Below are 14,135 nucleotides of genomic sequence, written 5' to 3'. Positions count from 1 at the left end.
TAATTCGAGTGTTGAAACTCAACGCCGCTTTCTGTCTTGTTACCAAAACCTGGAAATTTAAACTAATTATTTCTCAGGGTGGGATCGACAGACACAGTGCACTGTGTAGGGGGCTCATCTTAAGGAGTTTCCTGGTTTATATGAAGGTTACGGCAAATTAGAACTTAAAAGACGCTTCGTATAAGCAGTTCGCCATCACTAACGCCTTCAAATAACTGTATTTTTAAAACGACCCAATTTAAACGACATTCTAGAGTGAGCTGAACTCTGAGTTAGGACAAATTATAAAATAAAAGAATATTATATATTAATTTATGTATTACATACATACCGTTACAATATAATCTAATAACTTTTATAAATGTGTCTAGATCAATTAATTGAGGCAAAATAACGTCCAATTAAGCTGTCTTCGAATTTCAGGTGACTTTAATGTATGATGTTACAATTCAGAAAATTTGCTCTAGGACAACTACTAAAGGTTTTGAAAATAATTATATGTATATCATCAGATATAACTTTTTTAAATGTGTGAAATTTTTGTATTCATATTTCCTATTCTTTGAAACTTTACATATTGTTGATAAATCGAAAGATATTCTACTTTCAACTTATATCTAGATATTATGTACATAATCTTATTACAGAAAAACTATTTAGTTTAACTTATACAAAAAATAGATTTCATCATATTCACTTATACAATCACTATAAAAGACTAAATCCTTATGATAAGATAGAATTTAGTCAACACGTCAACTTAATTCAAGCTTTAAGTCACTACCTCAAATTTCACAACTTTATATACATTAATGTTTATACTAGTTTTTTATGTCTTACAAATGGACCTTTATAATATATTGTTGATTAAGACTAAAATATCTACATAATTAATAATTAGAAAGCTATTATTATCAATAATTGTTTATACGTCACATGAACTTTTTGATGTATTTACTATTATTGAAAAAATTTAAATAATATTATAACAGAAAAAATAAAAATTTTAATTAAGTAGATATATCTGATGATTCACATTATATAATATGACGTAGAGGGTGACGTAGAGGAATCGATTCGTACTAGGTTCTAATTCCTCGCTTTGACAACAAGAAAAGGCGCAGCGTTGATTTCCTCTATACACCACACAATGCTTCGAAAATTGGGCGGAATATGAGGAACAGGAGTGTATTGACACTATTCGTATAGTAGCTGCATTATTACCACAAAAAAATACCATTCGATGTGAAATTTAACATGTTGAGCAAAAGAAAAGCGTACATTAAAAAAGCTATATAAGACGTCTTAGTTAACCAATATTAACAGAAAAAAAAAACTTATAATTCAGTGATTTTTGGCAAATATCAAATCTTCATCATCCGATTCGTTTCTGCGACATTTTTCTTTTAATTTCTCGTATTCATTTCGCTTAATAAGATCTTCCTTCAACTTCTCCATATCGTTGAGAAGACTGCTAACTTGTATATGCTCTAATTTATTATCAGGTATGGATTCCTTATCACTGTCAAGACCTGAATCACTGGCAGAGTTTTCTTCATCAAAATTCAATTCTTTTTCATTATCAGACTTTTCTTTAACACTTTCGTCAGAACTGTCCTCTTGAATGCCTATTCTGTATGCTTTGGGTGCATTATCTTCTACTCTTTTTTGTTGTCTGGAAATTTCTTTATCAGTATTGGGCATCTTGTCTTTACCCTTTTGGCGATTTTTCTTTTTTCTTATGCTTTTAGCGATAATACGTTTTTGGTGGTCAAGTTGTGGGAATAGTTCTGTGAAATTATATTTATATTAATACATATTTAAGTGTTATGTTAATGTCGCTAATTGTCATTAATATGACTTATCTTTAATTTAAATTACAAATAGACCACTTTATCTTATGATTATAACAACGAAATCTGTAAACTTTGTTTAATATCGGAGTACACTGAGTGACATAGGGTTAAGTGACATACCATGTGCTGATGTAAGTGCGAGCTCCGCGGCATTCATCTCTGCCTCTTGTATGGAGTGTCCGCGCGCGGCTGCAAGGCGCGTGCCGCGGAAGTAAACGCCGACTGTATACACGCGAGTGTTTGTCGGGCCGAGGCATTCGATCACCCTGCACACAGAAAAATTATAAAATGATATGCAATTATCATTTATTAATCGAAAATGTTATATTATTAATGATTTATTGGTAAGGTTGTGTATAATTCGCAAAAATAAATATTTTTAGAAATAATTAATATATAACAAGGGATAATTTTAAATAATTAAACAGCATATTGATTAGTAACTATTGTAAATATATTAAACAGCAAGATTGCGGTAAGGGTGTTCACATTATAAGTGTGGGGGCGATGATGCCGGATCGGCAACACTCACCCCAGAATGTTTGTTAACAAAAAAATTACACACGAACACAAAGGTACACTCAAACACAAAACAATACACTAAAAACACAATAATAAACATACTTATAAAGAGGTATATCCGGCTCGCCGCCTTCCATGGACCTCAGCGTGAGGCAACATTGCTGCAGTTTAGACTTAGGATCATTCCAGTTCTGGTTGAGTATGAAGTCCTGGAGACGCGGGAACAGGCACGCGTTGCAGAATGCCTGGCAGTATTCTAAGTTCTGAAATTGTATACTGTTTCTTGTTACACTTAAAATATAATAAAAATAAAAAATAAAAATTATTACTTAAAAAAGGAGTTATCTCGATTTGTCTGAAGCATAGTGATAGTTAATGTGCTACTAGAGAGTGGTACAATTTAAGAAAAATTAAATACAATAAAAAAATATGTATAGAGTGAGTGTTTGAGTGAAAGCCGGCAGATCTGAACCCTGCGCTTTGTCTTGATATGAGAGCGAGGAAGCAAAAGTAATTCATTTTCTAGAGTGGAATTCAAATCGCCACAACCATTGTGCTTATACTCAGAGTCTGTCTCAGACGTGCCAGGACGGAATTTACAAATAAAATAGAGTCGTTTGGGGTGCTCATGGTTAGTATGTAATAATTATTCTTCAAATATTATATACCTTATCAATATACAAAGCACCCAAAAACGCTTCGAGCAAATCAGCCCTATGCTTTTTGGTGGTCGGCTTCGCTTTGGGGTTGTTGTATATGGCGTACGCGGACATGTTTAAGTCGTCGCACACCATCGCCTGTGTGCGGTTGTTGACCAGCGACGAGCGTAGTAACTGTGGAATTAATTATAAGAAAATAAATGGTTAAGGTAAATTGTCATTTATTAGCCTCACGCTGTATCTCGCATATAGCAGTGTCGCTGTACAAATATTTTTTTGTTGTTTTATAGCTTTACGCTGTATCCTGCTTATAACAGGGTGGGCAGAGGGAAACTGAGAATCTAGTGTTAAGATACTCCGTTTTCATTTAGACACTTCCATTCCCCACTTTCCGCGAATTCTGGAGGCATTGTGCGGCGTTGTTGAGTAGCGGAACACAATGCGCTTTATTTTATACCTTCAAATTTATGTGGTTTGTGTTTGTGTTTGTGGTTTTTAGGTAGTTTGCTTTGTAACGAGATAAATTACTAAGAAGATAATTTATAAAGAAAATAAAATATCTATACCGACAAATGCCCCTCCTGGTGATCAGGAAAGTGTCTATAAAGGCGATCGGATACGACCAATTGCAGTACTGTATCTCCCAAGAATTCCAACCGTTGGTTAGATCCTAGGGTTAAGTGCGTGAAACCCACGGAGCGGTCGGTGAATGCGCGTGCTAGAAGTCTAATGTGTTTGAATTTTACACCTGTAATTAGATAAAAAGTAGTAAAACTTAATATTTGTTAATTAGCAGAAAACTCTGCTGTCTCATTTAAGTAACTACTACTACTACTACTCATTTTTTTAGTTTAATTTCTTCTGCAAAGTTCAGTTAAAATAAAGTATTATTTCATTTTATTACATTTGATTTTAACTAACAATAGATATATCGTCAACATATTGTTTAATAGCAAAAATATATAACGAAAACAATATCCAATATAACCTATTCTTATGCAAAACGGTTTTATAACAATAATAATTTTAGATAAAAAAAAATCATACCAATAGACTCCTCAAATTCGGTCAATTTCTGTAAAAATTCAAAGTTCTTTATATATTTTCTATCACCAAGCGGTTCTTGATCTTGCAGAGGATGTGGGCGATCTTTCGTCCACACTTCGAGGAGATCAGCTTCGTGGTACCAAAGTGCTAAACCAAATACTCTATCCGTAACCTGTGAAAGATAAGTATAGTAGTGGATCAATAAATTAAACCTTTTAAAAGTTGATGAATAGAGAAAGTAAGCGGGCGTTTCGTTTCGTTAGCTTACTTCGTAATTTTTTTGGTAGTACTTGCCACCATTTCTTATTTAAAAGAAATAAGCACAATATGCAATAAATGCTTTGGATCTGATAATTTCTTTTATTTCAATTTAGCCAGTTTTATACTTATGTACGGGCCGATAACTGAACAGAATGTTTTAATTCCTCTCGTGTCCTCCCAGCTTGCAGCAAATAAAAAAAAACAAAAACAATCTATACATACCTGTACCCCGGCGTCCAGGAACAGAGCGCCCATGAGCGCCTCGAAGCAGTTGGCCATGGCGTGCCGCATCACCACCTCGCGACACAGGTCCGACCCATGCGCGTACAGCATGTACTGCTCCAGACCTATGTTCTGTAAACACAGTTACTGTTAAACGCGTGAAATAGGGAAGGCAGAGGGAGCCTAGTGTTAAGCCTGACCATTTCCCTTGCACCGGCCAATTTATAGATCGTATTGGGATATGGTCTATAAATTGGCATGGTAGGCAATTTTGCATCCAAATTCATGTTGGAGTAACGAAATTCAACGCCACACTATGTTTTTCACAGAGCAGGGAAAAAAAATAATTCATTGACCTGGACGATTGCATCCACAATTATCCTGTTTACAGAGAGACATTGTCTCAACACCAAGATTACCTCTTTACTTTATATTAATCATACAAATTGAAAATATACATATTTTTTTTATCAGTTTCACACTGTATCCCACACACAGAAGTCGCGTTTAGAGCCACACTTCCTGCCCCTGCGCCACGTCTGGCCTCTATATAATGAACACAAATAATACTACAAAAAAAAAAGAAATACTCACCTTAGCCAACTGCGCCAAATGTTGATTTTGCACAATCGAAGCTCTATACGTAGCTAAACCACCTTCAGACAGTCCGGGGAACATACGGAACAGGTGTATACTGGATATGAACTCCACTACCGCGTCGCCGAGGAACTCGAGACGCTCGTTGTGCTTTATTTCTGATTCCGTTTCACTTATTTTGCCGAAACGAGACATTATGTTTATTAGTGTTACTATGCCTGTGAAATTAAATTGTGTTTTTAATTTTAAGGCAGTTTAGTAATAGCTATAACTGTTATAAATGTAGTTTTACTGTTGCTTTATTTATATATATTTTTTTAGCTTAACGCTATCCCATACATAGCAGGATAGACAGAGAATTCCTATTATTAAGACATTTTGTTCTCCATGCGCCGCCACTCTTTATCTTGTTACCAGAGCCAGGAACGGAAATAATTTATTATCCCTAGTGTGATTTTGGTAAAGAAAAGTAGACATTTGGGTTGGAATGGAACCCACAACCGTCGCAAGTACAGACAGGCATTGCCGCTTCATTTTTAATGTCTATTTTTCTTTACTAAAATCGTTTTTATTCAATGAAAATAAAACTTACCCTTCTTCCTAGTATAATGTATCCGTCTATCCCCATATTTAGGCTGCCTTATGCCACAGTTAGTCAAACTATTGCGGGCGTGATCCGGATTTGTACCAAAATTCTCCCTATAAGACGGATGTGTAAGTGCTGTTTGTAGTAATGCCCTTTGTTTGAATGTATATCCGATTTTTTCTTCTAAACTATCCAGGGATTTGTGGAAGCGTAGATGGCGCACTAATACTGGTATTAACATTGCATGCTGGAATATAATGTAACAATAAGTACTAATACAAAATAATAGTAATTAATTTCATTAAAACTTAAAAATAAATGTAAATAATCAAAACCATTCATTAGTACTTCTTAACAAAAAAGCAATATTAACTAAACAAGGAAAATTCTAAACGCTTATGGGTAGGGAACCTTGAACCTCAGAACATATTCTTTTCATCCTCATATATTTATATAATATGTTCAGCGATTTTTATTGGTTTTGCAGATATTTGGGAAATTGTGTTTTTTTTTAATCGGATTCTTCAAGAAAATTAAAAAATACATTCGGACTAATGAACCTGCGCTCGAATTTTTTCCTCAATATGGTTTAATGTATTAGGTCATTGTGTTTTTGTGTGTTGCATTGTGCGCTCGTTTTTTTCGTGTCTAATTAGGATTTTTGATGTCCAACTTAAATAACACGCACCACTACTAGTGCACTCATACTCTTTGCATAATCCAATAACAAAAAATAATAAAACCAATGATTGACTAAAAAAGGAAATTGTTCCATTGAAGGTTCACTTTGCACTCTGGAAAATGTATTATTTTAACTCTTCACTCTGGAATCAAGACAAAGCGCGGCATTGAGCTACCACTCAACACATATGTCAAAACATGGCCAGAAAACGGGGAACGGATTATCTTAAAACTAGATTCCTTCTGCTTATCGTGTGGGATACAGCGTGAACCTAAAACAATATATATATATAAATCGCACCTGAACAACATCACACATGAGGCCCGTAGTATAAAATCCCTCAGAAGATATAGCAACTGTGACATCTCTTTTCATTTTACTTTGAGTCCTCATTTCTTGTAAAAGCGCTTCCTTGGCCGCAAGCTTTTGTCTCTCCATTGATGAGGGCTTCGCCATATTGGCTATTAAATGGCGATATTTAACGTAGTAACGCCATGCTTTTTGATATCTGGAATAAGTGTTAATATTTGTGTAATAGATATATGCGATTTTTTTGTATTAAGACACTGTCACTTACTTTCAATACAATTTTTGAGATATTGAGTATTGAGTAGCGCAACTTAACACGGCGCTTTATGGGCCAGAGTAGGCAAATGAAAATAATTTAAATATATTCATTTATATAATTAAAAAAGGAATAATGTATAGATAGAATAATGCAATTACTTTAAATATTTTTTACAAAAAAAAAATGAAAAAAGAATAAAACAAAATATTGAACATATCATGTGAATTAGTATAGAAAGGTAATATATTTAAATAATTATTTAATTAATGATTCTAAACAAAATATTAATTAACGACAGAAAAATGTATATCATAATAAAAAAAAAAGTTGAAACTCACTCAGGGTTGCCAGCATAACTAAGCTGCGGTGGTCTTATACCAAAGTGTACAATTTCCGGAAAGTAAGTTTTGATATCCTTAGCTTCCTTCGAGTCTGGAGTGGGCGGAGTGCGATCTATTTGGTCCACGCGGACCGAACACGGCTTTTTACCAGGATAAGTTACTATCATGCCTGAGTTTTGTGGAAATAATGGAAAAAAATAGTGAAAGTTATATTAAATATTCTTAAATGATTTATTATAAATATAGATGGAAATAAAAAATATTTGTCTTTTATTTTAATTTAATTAAAATCTATAACTATAAAAAACCCTAGGAATTATGTGTTCGAATTCAATTTTTTTGGGTAGAACAGCCCATTTATCGAGAAAGCAATGGACTATATTACATTATGTTAATAATTTCATCCCAGACACTCAAAATGTATGACATTGCCACATACACAATTCTTTGTTATATCCATTTGACCACGCGAACGATGCCGCAGGTACAAATATGATGATAAATGGAAAAATAAAAAAATATATATATAAAGCACCTTTAATCCTGTCAACAAATTTCTGCCAACTGTAATGATCCATGTCGTGGAACTCCTCAAGGCGCTCCGGAGGGATGAGGTAGTCACTTTCATTTATCAAATATTTCAAAACTTCACACATTGATAGTACCTGTGAAATAAATATATATAAAAATATTCTAGACCATGTATAAAATTTTAAACGTAGCGGGACTAGAACCCCCGTCTTTTAAGAACCGTCCATGTCTAAAGTGGATTATAACTTATAATCTTGTAATAAAATTTACTATTTCTGATACTACAAAGTCGAGTGGAACATTCAATAACATTAAAAAGTATATCTGGAGAAATAGAATGAAAGTGCTGCTGCTCCGACATATTTTCCCAATAACCCTTAAAGAAACTCCTAATTACCTTCGAACAAGAGAAAGCGCTGGGACCTGACGATATACCAATCAAAGCGTAAACTTCGTTGATTTTAAAAATGTTGAAAATCAAAGAATACCTCACATCCTCCTTCAGGTAAATATCGTATGAAACGCGGCATGAAGTGAAACTGTGAACACGAATCCTCTGACCCTTTGCCCAAATCCAGGTCTACTAATTCCATCAATTCTTTGAAAAGATAATCCTCTGCAATACAAATGTTGTATTATATGAGTAAATATAAAAAGTTTTTTAATGTGACTGAAATTGCAGCTTGTAGGTTATTTACTTACGTAAAAGAGATTTTAATATGCTCAATATTATTAAGAATATTTTTCCGTAAATTCGTTTTTTTTTATAGTAATATTTTTTATAATAATATTTTTTATATATTAATAGGCCATAAAAATAATTTTATATCCCATATCAAAAACATATTTACCAAATACATCCAGTTCTTGTATAGTAAAGTTCTGCGGTGGTGGTTCTTCCACGTAGAATATCGTGTATTCAATATTGAACCTTATGACTTTGCATTTGGGCAGCTTCTTCAACTTATAGTGGGAAAACATTGAAAATCCAGAAAAAAGGAACTCGTGCTCATCATGTGCTATAATGGTTGGAGCTTTGATCAGGAAATTAGTAGGTGGTGATACTGTTATACTGAAAATAATAATAACAATTTATTTTAAAACCATGAAAGAGTCTCATATGGAAATAAATATGCCAAAAAAATATAAAATATTAATATTTATCTATTACTCTTCCGATTCTAAACGAATAATTTACAAGAAAAAAATATAGCCACATAAATAATATCGTACTTTTAAAATAATCGTAGTGAGATTTGAAATTACAAATGAGGCAAAAGGGAAAAAGATACTATAAGGAAAATAACTAATAAAAATCATTATACTTTAAATCAAATCAAATTAAAACCACTGAATCTGGCATACAACAGAGTAAGCATAGGGAATCTAGTGTTAATACACTCCACAAGACGACGACAAGCGAGAATCAATACTTTTCCTTTGCGTTTATAGTCATATGGCCCACCGAGCAAAGATATCATATAATACTATAACTATACTTTAAAAAAAAAGTATTTTTAATAGTATATCTATACAATCTACAAACAACAAAAAAAAAGCTCACCAATAATGATACAACTTCCCAATATTACTCTTAGTGGGCACACACTTTGGGAAGGTCTGCTCGCCCGCGTACACGCCGTGGTGTATGCCGTGGCGACGCGCGCGCGCGCTGCACCTACACAGAGGGCCGCCGTTCATTTCACCGCTGTTATTGAACCTGGAGACGACAAATATAGTTTTGATTTTTGATTCAGAAATCGTATATAAATTAAGGTTAACTTTTACTATATGTATTGCATCGGTATTCCGAAACATTGCGTATTGAGTGACCGAACTCAACGCCGTGCTTTGTGTTCTTACCCAAAGCGAGCATATCACAATTTATTCGACCTAATGGGAACATAATCCACGACCGTCGCGTTTACTGTTAATAATTACAGTTAAAAACTCAACAATATTTTAAATTTTAATGAAGATTTTCAAAATAATAAAATATCAGTCCAGCACATAGCAGGGTAAGCAATGGAACCTACTGTTAAGACACTCCGTTCCCCACTTTCTGCCTAATCCCGAAGACATGGTGTGTTGAGTGGTAGTGGAGGTGGCGGTACTCAACATAAGTAACTTCGATTACTTACTAGAAAGTCTCAATGACTCAACTCAAGAAAAAATTAAAATGAATAAAGCTATTTTTTATTTTTATATATTTATAAAATTCGCTAAAATATGACACAGAGTAACGCCAAACTCCGTACATCAAATTATATTGTGCACACAAATGTACATGCGCGAGTTTCACTCATATCTGTGCTCACAAACTTCATAAAGTATTTCTTTTAACTTACCATAATTCTGGGTGGAGCCGCCGCGGGTGGCTCTGTTTCCTCTGCAGCTCCAACATGATGCGATCAGTATATCCTTGCAAACCTTCTTCGTCTAGACTTTCATCACTTTCTGAGGATGATGAACTCTTCTCTTCTCCTATTATAGTTGAATTTAATTGTATAATATATTTCAAATATTATAATTAAAACTGTGTATTTAAGTTATTAAACTTTTCTTATACATATAAAAAGTTGTATGTGATTTCTATACAAGCTCACAAGTTAATTTTTGGTAAGCAAGGGGAGTATGGGGTTTTTTTAGTGGGCAAGGTTCCTAAAAACATTAGCGATAAATCATACTGTGAACTATCATTTCCCAAATAGAATAAAATAATAATTAATAAAGAAATACCATAATTACTTTGACACATTAAAACAAGAGACCAAAACTAAGGATATCATACCCACCATGGGACAATGTCTGTATAGCGATGGTTCAGTGGTACATTTCCATTCAAGATATGAATTTATACTCAATAGTGTTCCAATATCGCGGCAGATATTAATATTTTTTTCTTATTTTCTAATTACCTTTGTGGCTGCAAATTTTGGCCCTCTGAGGTTTTAATGGTGGCAATTCATCATCAGTCGGTCTCGCTTTTCTGCCCTTTTCTATGAGGTTTTTAAAGAATTTTTCACATATTTTCTCTAGTTTTTTTGTCTGTTCAACGCCTTCCTCATCATCTACTTGAGTGTAATACAATTCTGCCGGAGAACTTCGATACCACATTTTTGAAACCTGAAATAATAAAAACAGTTTAAAAAATTAAACTGGATATAAGCCGTTGTACCGCAGTGGCAGCGTGTGACTACAAACGTGATGGTTGTGGGTGGATTTTCACTCGGGATAATAAATTATTTAACTGGATGTATGGCACAGTTGTTAGCTGCGTTGAGTTCTGATACTCAACACGAAAAGCCTCAAGAATTGGACGAGAAGGTGCAGGTAAGGTGTGTTGTTAACAAGATTATCTTACTTCTTCATCGTCCGAATTATGTTCTCTTGACCATTCCTCCATTTTCTTGATGAAGTCCTCTGAAGTGCGACAGTAATTCTTTCTGAATTTAACAAATAAATTCAATTTAACAGTTTTTAATTATAAATAGAAAATGGCAATGTACAATGTAAAATGGCAGTTCTCCTCAAAATCTTATTTTCAACCAGAAAATGTGTCTTTAAACAAGAAGTAAAATATTACATTTCTTTGAAGGGTTTTTTTTCAAATATTTTTTCTAAACACCTAATAATTAAATTTGTCTAGACTACTTATTTATTATTTAGTTAAGTATTTAATATTCATCTTCTTAATCTACACATGAGAAACTAGAAATGTAGTGTTTCTATAATTATACTGTGATAAAAATTATAAACAATTTTGTAAATTAGTTAAAAAGGCCTTCATACACAGGTGTAAGCATTATTGTAGATCAATAATTTATAAGTTAAACTTGAAGTGTTTCTTAACTACAAATAATAAACAATCAATATATTTGTTCTCATCATCAAAGTATAAAAAACCATCTGACTTAGAATTATTTTAGCGACATTAACGATAAGATAAAACATAAATGACAAAACAGCTCCATGAGATATCTAAATAGGTCAAAAGTTCATACTTAACATTTCCCTACACATTTATAACAGATTTATTTATTTGAACTAAATAGTTTTGCTATTTAAAATTCAAGAATTTTAGCATTTAAATAAAAATTGACAATGAATAAAATACTTCTCTTACTCTTATTATCAATAGTGTTTTCAACTTCATTGACTTTGTCTAAAAAAGGTGATTCTGTTATTGAATTGGACTCATGGGAATATCAAAATATTGTATCGTTTATTCTCAAAGCTAATTGTCCGAGTGGTTTTGTATTAAAGAATGAACATTGTGTGAGAATTGTGCAAAAGCTTAAAAATTCAAAGTTACACTAAACATTTCTAGAAAAATCTTCATCCATGTTCAAATGAAGACAAAACAAGACATTTAACAGAGAATTGGGTTTGTTGGAACTCAACACACAATGATTCAAATCCAGGCATAAACTTGAAATATAAAGGTAATAACCAAAATATTGCCCAGTGGAATGGTATTTAATAGTAAAAAAAAACATTATATTGAAAAAAGTTTAAGTACTTCAAGTATGTATACCTAAAACATTTCTTTTAAGAAAAAGATCACTCTTGGGTTGAAATAAAAGATGCCTATGATAATTGGTAACTCTAAATATCTACCTAATGACATAGTTTAACAAAAATTGGAATAGTAACTAGTTCTTATAAATTTAACTAAATAAATACTTTTGTTGGTAAGTTTAAATATTTATATTGTAACATATTATAATAACCTGAATCTCTTTAAAGAATACAAAACTATGTTTGTTATGTAAAATATAATAAAAGTGATTATTAAATGAATGAATAATTTTTTGAAATTATTATTAAAAAAATGTTGTCTATTTTCACCTATATTTATCTTAATATAAAGCATAAACATAAAATTTATAGAATATGGCTTATTTTGTACAATTAAAATTATTATTTAAAGTCAAATATATGCTGTGCCATGTAGTTGTAAAATATAATAAAATTTGTCTAAAATGTAGACTCTAAATTATAAAACTTTGAGCAATTACTTCTAATTATGAACATTTAAACAACTTTTTTAGTTTTATGTTTTTGTAATTTTTTAGATACCTGTAATCATCCAAAATTTTCTCTCTGTCAGTCAAAGGCTTAGATGTAGATGGAGTAGCTCTTGATGATCTTGGTGATGAATCTCTGAAATGGCTACGAGATGATTCTCTTCGATGTGAGGAATGATATCTGTCAGGGCTTCTGTGTCCTTTTAAATCATAACGGCTATAACTAGAACTTTGGCTAATACTTCTATAATCTCTATATGAAGGACTTCTATGCCTTACATAGTCATGTTTTCTATACTCTTCGTATCTTTCTTTGGCATATTTTTCTTTTCGGTAATATTCTTCCTTTTCTCTATATCGATTTCGAGATGGACTGCGACTGTGATGACTTCGATAACTTGGACTGCGACTAGACCTATACGATCTTGACCGTTCCCGATCATATCTACTACTTCTATTGTAACTTTGTTCTCTGTGAGGAGAATATCGTGACTTGGATGAATCTCTAGATCTACTGTAGTGCCTTTCTTGTTCACTTGCACTATTTTTCCCATCTTTCCCATAGAAATAGTTTCCAGAATAACTTGAACTTGGTTTTTCAGGAACTTTGTAAGTAGTCAACGAAGTGGAAGGCTTATCATAGTTTTGCCAATTTGAATTTGACTGATAATAATAAGAAGCTGATTGAGAGTAATTTTGAGTTGTTGCTGCATAAGGAGGTGGTACATTAACATTAGGTTGTAGATAAGGAGTCATCGGAGAAATCATATTAACCGACGACGCCGAGGGTAAGTAAGAAGCCGGTAGTACTTCATGTTGAATTGGAGGCATAAAAGGTGGTGGCTGATTATACGTTGGCTGTGGTTGTTGATTAGGAATAACTGCAGGATTTACAGGAGGTGGTATATTAAAATGTGGCGGTGGCACACTAAAATTAAGTGGAGGTATCGACATTTTGACAAGGACAATAATTCAAATTTCAACTCTAATATGATTTAACATAGAAATCACGATTCATAAAAACAATAACTTTTTATAATACTCTAGGCGCCTGTTCAGCGTTACGTGAATTTATCTTCTTCTTTAGTTTAGATACTATCTATTAATCTAACTCATCTGTATTTCTGTATGTAATTATAAAAATCGCAGACTGCATGAAGCAAGAACATCCAAACAAATGCAACTGTCAATGTCAATTATCATGAACTAACATCACAGATAATATTTGTGATT

At 32.8% G+C, this 14,135-nt stretch overlaps 1 protein-coding gene across 1 annotated transcript; it reads right to left on the bottom strand.

Annotated features, from left to right (window-relative positions):
• Positions 1-299: 299 nt before the first annotated feature.
• drosha (ribonuclease 3 drosha) lies at positions 300-14,056 on the bottom strand. Its single transcript, XM_085199286.1, has 19 exons — positions 12,955-14,056; positions 11,237-11,318; positions 10,791-10,998; positions 10,221-10,356; positions 9,437-9,592; positions 8,724-8,944; positions 8,361-8,488; positions 7,877-8,006; positions 7,339-7,510; positions 6,733-6,940; positions 5,757-5,997; positions 5,162-5,382; positions 4,568-4,699; positions 4,085-4,256; positions 3,604-3,785; positions 3,047-3,211; positions 2,481-2,641; positions 1,977-2,122; positions 300-1,790 (listed from the first exon to the last, which is right to left on the bottom strand). Exons 1-19 carry the CDS (start codon positions 13,854-13,856, stop codon positions 1,345-1,347), a joined length of 4,209 nt encoding a protein of 1,402 aa, XP_085055412.1. The 5' UTR covers positions 13,857-14,056; the 3' UTR covers positions 300-1,344.
• Positions 14,057-14,135: the final 79 nt, after the last annotated feature.

Source organism: Heliconius melpomene, chromosome 16 (genome assembly GCF_056956725.1).
Source record: "Heliconius melpomene rosina isolate 202511_hmr_F chromosome 16, ASM5695672v1, whole genome shotgun sequence".
Lineage (NCBI taxonomy): Eukaryota > Metazoa > Arthropoda > Insecta > Lepidoptera > Nymphalidae > Heliconius > Heliconius melpomene.
Note: the sequence above shows the minus strand (reverse complement) of the source record. Positions and strands in the feature narration are given on the sequence as shown.

Excerpts from the sequence above, each read along its gene's own strand:
- drosha (XM_085199286.1), bottom strand. The coding sequence starts at position 13,856 with ATGTCGATACCTCCACTTAATTTTAGTGTGCCACCGCCACATTTTAAT. Across the intron at positions 11,319-12,954 it reads AAAATTTTGGATGATTACAG|AAAGAATTACTGTCGCACTT; the intron begins GTATCTAAAAAA and ends TGTTAAATTCAG. Across the intron at positions 4,257-4,567 it reads TCCTGGACGCCGGGGTACAG|GTTACGGATAGAGTATTTGG; the intron begins GTATGTATAGAT and ends TATCTTTCACAG.